The sequence below is a fragment of the Sciurus vulgaris genome (assembly GCF_902686455.1).
Source record: "Sciurus vulgaris genome assembly, chromosome: 16".
In the NCBI taxonomy this organism is placed as follows: domain Eukaryota; kingdom Metazoa; phylum Chordata; class Mammalia; order Rodentia; family Sciuridae; genus Sciurus; species Sciurus vulgaris.
The window spans coordinates 48,187,427-48,199,623 of record NC_136477.1 but is presented as its reverse complement, the minus strand read 5'-3'; the positions used below and the strand labels follow the sequence as shown (position 1 = coordinate 48,199,623).

General features: G+C 38.8%; 2 protein-coding genes across 2 annotated transcripts in view; one reads left to right on the top strand and one right to left on the bottom strand.

The window, feature by feature from the left end:
- Positions 1-7,276, bottom strand: part of LOC306647289 (dynein axonemal heavy chain 12-like) — a 332,440-nt gene extending 325,164 nt beyond the window's left edge. The window contains 1 exon segment of the mRNA XM_079116520.1: positions 7,215-7,276. The gene's annotated coding sequence lies outside the window, so the exon portion shown is untranslated.
- Positions 7,277-7,557: 281 nt separating this feature from the next.
- On the top strand, positions 7,558-11,018 carry PDE12 (phosphodiesterase 12). The gene is made up of 3 exons (XM_079116463.1): positions 7,558-8,972; positions 10,059-10,137; positions 10,285-11,018. Exons 1-3 carry the CDS (start codon positions 7,665-7,667, stop codon positions 10,725-10,727), a joined length of 1,830 nt encoding a protein of 609 aa, XP_078972589.1. The 5' UTR covers positions 7,558-7,664; the 3' UTR covers positions 10,728-11,018.
- Positions 11,019-12,197: the final 1,179 nt, after the last annotated feature.

The following is a 12,197-nucleotide window of genomic DNA, read 5'->3' as shown; positions in this document are numbered from 1 at the left end:
GTATGCTGATTTTAAGTCCTTTGAGTATAGACCAAGGAGTGGGATAGCTGGGTAAAATGGGGGTTTCATTCCAAGTTTTCTAAGGAATTTTCATACGGCTTTCCAGAGTGGCTGCACCAATTTGCAACCCCACCAGCAATGTGTAAGTGTACCTTTTTCCCCACATCCTCGCCAACACCTATTGTTGCTTGTATTCTTAATAATAACCATTCTAATTGGGGTAAGATGGAATCTTAGGGTAGTTTTAATTTTCATTTCTCTTACTACTGGAGATATTGAACATTTTTTTCTTAGGGTAGTTTTAATTTTCATTTCTCTTACTACTGGAGATATTGAACATTTTTTCATATATCTATTGATTGCTTGTAGATCTTCAATGAAATTGAAACAAAAGAAACAATTCAAAAAATTGACAAAACAAAAAGTTGTTTCCTTAAAAAAAGAAAGTTGATCACCAGCACCCCCCCCAAAAAAAAGAAAGTTGATAAACCCTTAGCCACACTAACAAAGAGGAGAAAAAAACTCAAATTATTAAAATTCATGATGAAAAAGGAAGTATCACAACAGACATTATTGAAATATAAAACATAATTAAAAGCTATTTTGAAAATCTATACTCCAACAAAATAGAAAATCTTGAAGACATCAACGGGTTTCTAAAGACATGTGATCCACCCAAACTTTACCTGGAGGACACAATTTAAAAAGATCAGTTTCAAGCAATGAAATAGAAGAAGCCATCAAAAGCCTACCAACCAAGAAAAGTCCAAGAGCAGATAGATTCTCAGCCAAGTTCTACAAGACCTTCAAAGAAGAACTCATTTCAATACTCCTTAAAGTATTTCATGAAATAGAAGAGGACGGAACCCTTCCAAACTCATTCTATGACCCTAGTATCACCCTGATACCAAAACCAGACAAAGACATATCAAGAAAAGAAAACTTCAGACCAATATCCCTGATGAACATAGATGCAAAAATTCTTAACAAAATTTTAGGAAATCACATACAAAAACATATTAAAAAGATAGTGCACCACGATCAAGTGGGTTTCATCCCAGGGATGCAAGGTTGGTTTAATATCCAGAAATCAATAAATGTAATTCACCACATCAACAGACTTAAAGTTAAGAATCACATGATAATCTCAATACATAAAAAAAGCATTTGATAAAATACAGCACCCTTTCATGCTCAAAACTCTAGGAAAAATAGGGATAGTAGGAACACACCTCAACATTATTTTCATGTGATCCTGAGGATCAAACCCAGGGCCTCAGATGTGCTAGGCTAGTACTCTACCCATGAGCCACACCCCAACCCAGGGTTTAATTAGATAATTTATAAATATATTCTACTGATTGTATTATCTGATTTCTTTTTCCAGAACTAGGGATTGAACCCAAAGTCTTGTGCATACTAAACTAGCACTCCATCACTGAGCTTCACTCCCAACCCTGTCTTAACCCCTTTTTTTCCCCCCATACTGGGGTACTGAGGATTGAACCCAGGGGCATACTAGCATACTAGTCCTTTTAAAATTTTTCAGACAGGGTCTTGCTAAATTTCCCAGTCTTGCCTTGAACTTGTAATCCTCCTGCTTCAGCCTTCCAAGTTGCTGGGATCAAAGGTATGTGCTACTACACCTGGAACATAAAAAAGGTACACTCATACTAATCCTTTTCTTGATGGTATCTTTTGAAAAGCAAAAGTTTTTAAATTTGACAAAGTCCAGTGTATCTATTTTTTCTTTTACAATTTGTGATAGTGAGGACATCCAAGAAAGGCAGAAAATCATGATTTTTTTTCCCATTTTCTTCTAATTTTGTTTGCTTAGGTCTACGATCCATTTAGAGTTAATTTTTGTGTGTGGTGATCATAAATGGTGTAATTCTAAAAATGTTTTGGTAGTTGTAGATAGACAGCCTGCCTTAATTTTATGTTATTTTTACTTGGTGCTAAGGATCAAACCCAGTGGCTCACACATGCTAGGCAGGTGGTCTGCCACTAAGCTACAGCCCCAGCCCCAATAAATGGTATAATTTTTGCATAGGGTTAATTCTGCATGTAGATCTAAGTCTATCTTTGCATCTGAATATATAATTGTTGTAGTATCAATTACTGAAAAGGTGTCCTTTCCCCAGCTAAGTTACCTTGGCACTTGTTTTAAAAATCACTTCACTAGCTGGGCATGATATTGTATACCTGTAGTCCTAGCTACTCAGGAGATTGCTGGAGAATCACTGGATCCCACTAGCTCAAGACTAGCCAGGGCAACTTTGTGAAACCGTCTCAAATTTTTAAAAAATTCATCACTTGACTATAATGCAATGCAAAGGTTTACTTCTAGACTCTCAATTGTTTCACTGGTCTATATGCCTATCTACAAATCAATATCACAATGTCTTAATTACTGTAACTTTACTATGAACAGTTTTAAAACTGGGTAGTGTTACTCTTCCAACTTTGTTCTTCTCTTATAAAAAGAAGTTTTGGTTATTCTAGGCCCGTGGTATTCCCAAATAAATTTTAGAATCATTTTTTAATTTCTACAAAAAAAGTCAGCTAGGAATTTTATAGATTCTTTGCTTTGAATAAAAGAAATTAACTATGTAAACACATTAATTTGCAGCTGAAAATCCTTCCCTAAAAGCTCTCATTCTAAGCCTGAAGGTTAAAAATACTGTGTATGAGAGAATAGCTACATTCCGTAACAGCTGATTATTTAAAAAGAATTTATGGATATAATATCAAAATGTGATTCTTTAGTAATTTATCAAATTTCTTCTTTATAATATGAATTTTGAAGATGCTAGAAAACTTATAAGACCAAATGGTATGCTTAATATTATATATTCTTGGTTTCAGAATTTAAAATGGGAGTGCAAGCCAGACATGGTGATATATACTTGTAGTCCCAGCTACTTGGGAGGCTGAGGCAGAAATGATCACTTATGCCCAGGAGTTTAAGACAAACCTGGGCTGCATAGCAAAACCTGATATCAAAATAAAAAATAAATGGAAATGCAGGGGAATGAAATAGCTTCATATACTGAAGAGTAATTTATGGAGTTAAGCTTGTATAGATCTTACATAGGTTCTTTGAATTTATCTTCAAACTAATTTTTTTTTTAATATTGTGGTGCTGGGAATTGAACCCAGGGCCTTGTGCTTGCAAGTCAAGCACTGTACTGAGCTATATCCCCAGTCCTCAAACTAATTTTTGATTGCTGATATATCAAATTAATTATATGTGCTAATTAATATTAGTATATTACATAATGTATATACTGTTACATAGCATATGAAATTAAAACCACAAATAAAAAAAGATGACCCCTTAAAAAGAGATGAAATTAATGAGTTCTGAAAATATGGGGAAATACTCTAAAGTGGTATTATCAAGTCTCAAAACTTCTGAATGCTATCATTTGAAACTAAAATATGATGTTGACTTTAAGCAAAAAATGGTACATGTATATTAATAATCTTTGTGGTTAACTGCCAATGTCATTAACCAAAGTGAAGGTATAAAGTAAGTAGTCTTCATAAATATTGGACTCTTGGTTCTGAAGTTAACAAGAATAACTCTATCAGTCAGAACTGGTAAAAGTTAGCTTGTTTCTGTACATAGACTGAGAATGAGTAAATAAAATTTCCAATAGCCCTTTGTCTTTTCATTGTCAGTAAAAGCACACTAGTGACTCAGTCTTCCAATTTTAAGGATTAATTACAACTAACATGAGGCTAGAATTTAACCTCATAAATTCTAGCTTCAAACATACTAATTATTAAGCATTATTTTTGAGGTCTATGGGTTCAAAATAAACTTTTTTTTTTTTTGGGTGTTGGGGATCGAACCCAGGGCCTTGTGCTTATAGCACAAGCACTCTACCAACTGAGCTATCTCCCCAGCCCCTTCAAAATAAACTTTTAATGGTAATTTTTTTTGTTTTTTTTTTTAATTGTAAGTTTTGACAGCTCCAGAACACCTCTGTAAAATATTACAAAGTTTTAAAAAGAGAAAGGTGAAGAGTGAAGTGAAAAGAGAAAGGGCTGAACCATGGGTATACTACGTTCCTATCTGTGAAAAAAACTGGAAGGAAGAATACACATATGCACAGAAGTCAGGAGTCAAAGGATATTTGTTTCATTATGGGTATTTTTTACTCTTTCCAAAAAGTTGAGATATTTAAAAAAAAAACTAAAATAAGCATGATATTTTTGTGGTATGTCTCAAAACAAGGAAGGATTAAGACTGTCATAGGATTAAATCAGATTGGCGTGCCTAAAGGAAAAATCATATTTTCTAATGGAACTCATATCTTGCATAAATAAGCTGATTTAAAATTGACTAAACTCTGCAAAGTTGCTTGAAGAAAAATATTGGGGATAAGAAAAATATTGGGGATGAGAAAAATAAGTGACATTTCAAAATTCAGAATTGCTAAAATGGGTCCTATAAACTGGAGACTTATCTGCTTTTTGCCTTGAGTAATTCTGAGACAGGAGTCTCCTGTGTTTCTCCTTTGCTAGCAAATAAAATTTTTTTTCTAAAAATTTTGCCCTCATTTTTGCATTGGCAACAGAGGCAAGACCTGAACTCCCAGTACCATAAGCAAGGACTAACTCACCTGTAGATGCATGTTATGGCTCAGAACTTTAAGAAGACCAACAAAGACTGTAGCAGTGCCACATGTCTGTAATCCCAGCAACTTGGGAGGTTGAGACATAAGGATGGAATAAGTTGCTGGGGCAGCCTCAGCAACTTAGCAAGGCCCTAAGCAACTCAGTGAAACCCTGTCTCAAAAAAAAAAAAAAAAAAAAAAAAAGTGCTAGGGATGTAGTTCACTGGTAGAGTACCCTGGAAAAAGAACACCAACAATCCCAAATTCAAATCTGGTCTGGTCTTTCAGGTCTTTAGGAAGCTATACTTTCAAAATAGAAAAATTGAACATACCCTATTTAGTAACTTGACTTAAAATGCTATGTGGGCCTCCAATTGGACACTTGCCCTAGACCTCTCAAATGTTAAGAGAACGTCCTCTCAGGCCTGACCTTTCCATATCCAGATTCATATCAAACTGCTGGTGGATATGAGGCATAACCTCCTGGAACCTAATAAATATCTAAAATTTAATATGGTCTAGACAGTCTCCTGATTTTCTTCTGTAAATATACTCCAATTCCAATTTTTCCCATCCCTGTAAATGTCCTACCATTTGTTCAGCTGCTCTGTTTACTCCTGCCCTGCTAATAATCCACTCTATTCTGAAATCAGAATTGTCTTTTTAAAACACATATGAAAGTTTACCCTGATTAAAATATTCCCATGGGAGAATGGATAAACAAAATGTGGTATAATCAAGCAACAGAACACTTTTCAGTCATTAAAAGGGAATAAAACACTAATAACTATTAGAATACAGATGACTTTGAAAATATTCTAAGTGAAGCCATGCGTAGTGGTGCACCCCTGTATCTGTTATTCAGAAGGCTAAGGCAGAGGAATTACAAGTTCAAGACCAGCCTGGACAATATAGTGAGGCTCTGTCTCAAAATAAAAAATAAAAAGGGCTAGGGATGTAGCTCAGTGGTAAAGTACCCCTAGGCTTAATCCCCAGAATGGGGTGTGGAGGCTTGGGGGACCATCATAAGAGCCCGGCCTACCAGGGCACACCTGTAAACGCAATGACTTGGGAGGCTGAAGTCAGCCTCAGCAATTTATTGAGATTCTCAGCAATTTAGCAAGACCTTGTCTCAAAATTAAAAAAAAAAAAAAAAAAAAAAAAAAAAGAACTGAGGATGTAGCTCAGTGGTAAAAGGTTCCTGTTTCAATTCCCAGTGGCAAGAAAGAAAACATTCTAAGGGAAGCCCGCTGAGGCCCCTTACTGTATGATTCTATTTAAATGTCAGAATAGGTAAATCCCAGAAACACAAAGTAGAGTGGTAGTTACCAGTGACTGGGGTAAGCAGGAATGGAGACTGACTGCTGGTGGTGTGGTATCTCTTTTGGGGATGATAAAAAGGTTCTGGAATTGGCTAGCATGATGGTTGCACAAATTTGAATGTGTGTACTAAAAATCACTGAATTATATATTTGAAAATAGTGAATTTTATGTTTATGCATTATGCCTCAATTTTAAAAGTATCAGGAAGAAAACCTTAACAAAAAGTTGTTTTAATTATACAATGCCTTCCTGGATATGTGTTCAAATTTTTCTTTTTCTTTTCTTTTTGGTGGTGCTCGGGGATGGAACCCAGGATCTCTGGCATGCTATCACTGGGCTACATGCCCAGCCCTTCCCGGGTTATTAAGGCTCTATGAAAATTGTGAACCAAAACTACATGGAAGTCAGTGAGAATTAGAATACCATCCCACAATTAAGCAACAATGAACTTTCCTCCTTTGAGAAAAGTGAAAGTTAAAATTACTTTCCAAAACTGCAAGTCAAACTACCAGCGCTTCTTCTTTTCATTAACACACACGCGCGCGCACACACACCATTAAAATGAAGCCTCACTTTCTCTGTATAAAGAAATAAACAGAAAATGCAGACCTTCTATATTGTGGCTTACAATGCTTACTCAATGTAGTGGGTGATTTTCCCACCGACCACTCTCTTCCCTGGGCTCACTGCTCAAGTTAGACTGGACTTCTTTCTGGTCCCCAAACCAAGATCATTTTACTTCAAGGGCTTTAAGAAATGGAATAAAATCAGTTAAGGTAAACAAAAAGATTATTTTTTAGGTGTAAGTCCCATTATTATTCTTTAATTCACTCAATTGGGAGTCCTAGATTTTTATTTGCTAAGTTTGGCAACTCTAAAATAGAAAAGATTATCCTCCTTACCAACTAAAAACGAATAGCTTTCCGCAGTTCATCACTACTATTTGTTTCTATGTGGCTTTGTGACACTCTCTCAGCTTCACATCTCTAAGCTACGGATAAAGCCTTCCTCACAAAAACTGTGAGGCTTAAACACAGAGTATGTAGCGTTTTTAGCATAGTCAGCGTTCACTAGGTGGGACTTAATGTATATTGGTCATTAACAGGGACTCGGGCGCCTAGGCGCTGGCCCCGCCAGAGTTGAACCCACCACACCTCAGAAAAAGGCATGCAGGGTCGACAAAACCAGGGAGAGAAAATGAGCAACGCTTTGCACGCCCTCAGTGAGCCTCGCAATCCCGGTGGGCCTACCCCGTGCTCTCACCGGGTTCAGCCCAGAGAGTGTGAGGAAAACGCGGCCAAATAACCCGCTCAGGGCACGCCTCCTTTCGCAAAGCGGAGCGTGTGACGCCATCCAACAACTTCCGGTTTGGCGCACCTGCCCCTCCGCTCCCAGCATGCACTTTCAAGAAAATTTGGAGTTCGATATTTCTCTCTGGCATATATATATTTCCTTCAGCCCCATAAAAATAACTCTGATTGGATATAAAAGTTAATAGGCTAGTCATTAGAGACAAGCGTCATTATGGAAAGGAGCAGATAAGCAGGCGCAGCGAAACTGCGGGGCGAGAACTTTGTGTGCCTTCTCCTCGCCGGCCGGAAGTCGCTGGGTCTGAATGGGTTCCGCAGCCGGCGGCTGTAACTTCCCTGGCTCCACCTGACACCCAGCGGCTGCTTGGCTGTTGGTCTTGTCAGCCTCTGGGTTGCCAGGTTCATGTGGAGGCTCCCAGGCGCCCGCGCCGTGCTTCGTGGGGTCCGGACGGCGGTGGAGCAGCGCAGCCGGACTGAGGCGGCTACAGAAACGGCTGCAGGCGCGATGGAGCGCGCTGTAGTGCGATGTGTGCCCTCGGAGCCCAAGCTGAGCTTGTCGTTTGCGCTAGCTGACGGCAGCCACAAAAACATGCAGCGTGACCAGAGCGAGCCGCTGGGTCGGGCCCTCAACCGCATTGCTACCAACGCCCTCAAGGGCCACGCTAAGGCAGCCGCAGCTAAAAAAAGCAGGAAGAACCGGCACAACGCGAGCGGCGGCGCGGCCTGTGCAGTGTCTGGGTCGGAGACGGCTGCAGCCTGCGAGCCGGTGGTGAAGCTGTACTACCGAGAGGAGGCAGTGGCTGAGGATGTGCTCAACGTGGACGCCTGGCAGGACGGCGCGGTGTTGCAGATCGGTGATGTCAAGTACAAGGTGGAGCGCAACCCGCCCGCCTTCACCGAGTTTCAGTTGCCGCGCTACATCATGGCCGGCTTCCCCGTGTGCCCCAAGCTCAACCTTGAGTTTGGGGATCCGTCCGGCTCTCTTTTCCGCTGGTACAAGGAATCCAAGCCTGGCGCGGCGGAGCCTGAGGGTGGTGGCCCCTCGTCATTGTCTACCTCTTCGCCATCTTCTAGTTGGACCGAGACTGGTGTAAATGAGCGCGTCTACACCCCGTCCAATGCTGACATCGGACTACGGCTCAAACTTCACTGCACTCCAGGCAATGGGCAGCGGTTCGGGCCAAGCAGGGAGTTGGAAAGTGTGTGTCCAGTGGAGGCCGGGCCTGGTACTTGCACTTTTGACCATCGGCACCTCTACACCAAGAAAGTGGCAGAGGACGCTCTCATCCGCACTGTCTCCTACAACATTCTGGCAGACACGTACGCCCAGACTGAGTTCTCGCGGACTGTCCTGTACCCATACTGTGCCCCCTATGCCCTGGAGCTCGACTACCGCCAGAACCTTATCCAGAAGGAACTCACAGGCTACAATGCCGACCTCATCTGTTTGCAGGAGGTTGACCGCGCGGTGTTTTCGGACAGCTTGGTACCCGCCCTCGAGGCATTCGGGCTGGAGGGCGTGTTTCGAATCAAGCAGCACGAAGGCCTGGCCACTTTCTACCGGAAGTCAAAGTTCAGCCTTCTTAGCCAGCATGACATTTCTTTCCAAGAAGCCCTGGAGTCTGACCCACTTCACAAAGAACTGCTGGAGAAACTAGTTTTGTACCCATTGGCACAGGAAAAAGTGCTGCAGAGATCTTCTGTCCTTCAGGTGAAGGAGCTCTGTCTTTTCTCATACTTAACCATTTTTAGGGGCCTGGAAGGCGGGGTAGAGGGAAGGCCGCAGAGGTTATGATTGAAATCTCCAAATTTTATTGAAATGTATGTTTGCTCCTGTACCAAGTTTAATCTTTATTTATTCAGCATTTTTTGAGCACTCTAGTATCCCTGCTATGCTGCAGGTTGCCTTCAACAAGACAAGGATTTTCTTGTGTGCCTCACAATCTAAGGGGAGACATGTTAAATACAAGAATAATAGCAATGCTTAATTTTTTTACTTGTCAAGCACTATTCTGACATATTTTGAAGTACTTTAAGTGCTTAGTGATATGCTTCATAACTATTAACTAGTAGTCTTTATCATTGGAGCATTTAATCTTCACAGTAATCCCTTTATTCCCATTTTACTGATGTTATCCTTCTCATTTTATAAATGGTCAGACTTACCCATATTCACACAAACATGAAGCCAGGATTCTCAACTATATACATATAACCATCATCACTGAGATGAGTGTTAACTGCTACTTAACTTAAAGCTATCTTTGTTTTTAGAAATCTGTTCAGTTGTTCAGAATTTTGAGATCATTGGTTTTGTTCAAAGTAGAAAGAGTAGCTACCTTTTTGTTTTTTGAGCACCGTGCTGTTTTATGCACCTTTTTGTAAATTTATTGAATTGAATACACACAGTAGTCCTCCAGGAGATGACACAGTCTCTTTTTACCATTATGAAACAATTTTAGAAGTGTCTCTCTCTGTGTTATACTGCTACATTAAGAGTATTGGAACATACGTCCACCTGACTCCAAAGCCAGCACTTGCCCACTAGAAAACAAGTCTCCAATCTTAATGTTGTCATCCATAATTATCATATTAGCTTTATATGTTGGATTATTAAAATACATTACACTGAATTCTATTTTATATCCTAAAACTTACATTTCACAATTGACATCAGATTTTCAATGGAAGGATATGGAATAAAATGTCCATCATATAGTCTTAGATTTAAAAAGAAAAAATCTTAAGGAGATTGACAGACACCAGTTGAACTCTTGGCACTCTCCATTTATTTTAGGTTTCAGTTCTTCAGTCTACAAAGGACTCTTCTAAAAAGATATGTGTTGCTAATACCCATCTCTACTGGCACCCAAAAGGTATGTTTTGTTTTTTATGACTCAAACATGGTGATGTTACTAAAGCTTTTTTACACATATATCTCATCACCCATATGCAATAGTTTCTTTTTCTCTTTTTAAAGACTGCTTTTAAAAGTACTTACATAATGTCTTTTATATTTATAGGTGGGTACATTCGTCTCATTCAAATGGCAGTAGCTTTGGCTCACATTAGGCATGTCTCATGTGATCTGTATCCTGGCATACCAGTTATATTTTGTGGGGACTTTAATAGTACACCATCAACAGGAATGTATCATTTTGTCATCACTGGCAGCATTCCAGAGGATCATGAAGATTGGGCTTCCAATGGGGAAGAAGAAAGATGCAACATGTCTCTAACACATTTCTTCAAACTGAAAAGCGCTTGTGGTGAACCTGCTTACACAAATTATGTTGGTGGCTTTCATGGGTGTCTAGATTACATTTTCATTGACTTACATACTTTAGAGGTTGAACAGGTGATTCCATTACCTAGTCATGAAGAAGTTACCACCCACCAGGCCTTACCTAGTGTTTCCCATCCCTCTGATCACATAGCACTTGTATGTGATCTAAAATGGAAATAGATTTCTGTTTAATGGAATTTAGGCATAAAAAGGAAATTGATTACTTTGTAGAAAATTTGATATGAATCAAAGCTTATATGTAACTTTGAAAGAGGAAATCTAGACACTACGGTAAAACTTTCTGTTCATTCCCTACTAGTTATGTTCCAAATATCTTCGTTTCAAGACTATTTATGTTTGCATCATATGGACCCCTTTTTCCCCCTACACTTGGAGGAAAAGCAAATATGTTTATGGAGAAGGAAGTTCAAATATTGTGTACATTTTTATAAATGATTTTTAATCTAGTAATTAAGAATTTTTTAAGTACCATTTGAATGATCTTTTTTTTCATGACACACATTTCAGATTGAATCATGTTTATATAATTAAATGAAAAAATGCATACAGGTTAAGGTGAAAGACCTAAATTCTGACACATAGAATAACATTAAGGTCTACCTCTACCTCAGTTTGGTCAGCAGTTTATTACAATTTCAGAGTTTTAACAAAAGATTAAAATTGTTATTGTTGATTGCTTCTCTGGTTTTTTCTTCTTCTCCCCGCCAACCCCACCAGTACTAGGGCTTGAACTCAGAGGCTCCCGCAATAGGCAAGTGCTGTCACTGAGCTACATCCCCAGCTCTTTTTTTATTTTGAGACAGTCTAAGTTGCCCAGGCCAGCCTTGAACTTGGGCTGCTCCTGCCTGAGTCTCCCAAGTAACTAGGATTGTAGGTATGCAGCACTGCAACCAACTTCCATTTTTCAGCTAACAAAGTGTCTTCATTCTCTTTAGTATTTTTGTTGTTAATGTATGGTAATAATGGACATAATTTATACTCTCATTCATACAGCAGCCCATTTTAACTTCTAGGATGTAAGCACAATAGTATTCAAAGTGAATAGCAACATTTAATCCCATTTTCTTTCCATGGCAAGAGCCCATGGAAGACCTAAGACTACAGGGTATTTGACCGTACGATATTAGAGAATACAGCACAATACGTTATTTTTGAGAAAATGCCTACTGATAATGGACTTGAAACTTTGGATAAACTCAGCATTTCTATGCCAGAAGCATTTTCAAAATTGTCAGTTTTATAAATAAGGAAAAAGAGAAGTAGTTTAGCTTTTGAGCATATCTGATATAAAAAACTATTATTTTTATAGATGAGCATTATAATTTGAGTCCCAGAAAACACTGCTTATATAATTTATCTTAAAAGATTTAACTAGGAGGCCAAATTCTTCAAGATTAGAGATTACAAGCAATTGTATTGATTCATGCAGCCTAGAGTGATAACCAACTAACAGCCTAAAGTGATAACCTACTAACTCATTTATCACCATACCTTATTTGTAATGCTTAAGCTGTTGCTTTTTTGATGTTCAAGATAACTATAATGTTCTCATATTTCTGCATTTAATTTCTAGCTTAGGTATTAAAAGCCTACTCACCTCAACAAGAGCTCTGATTTTCCAGCCATGAA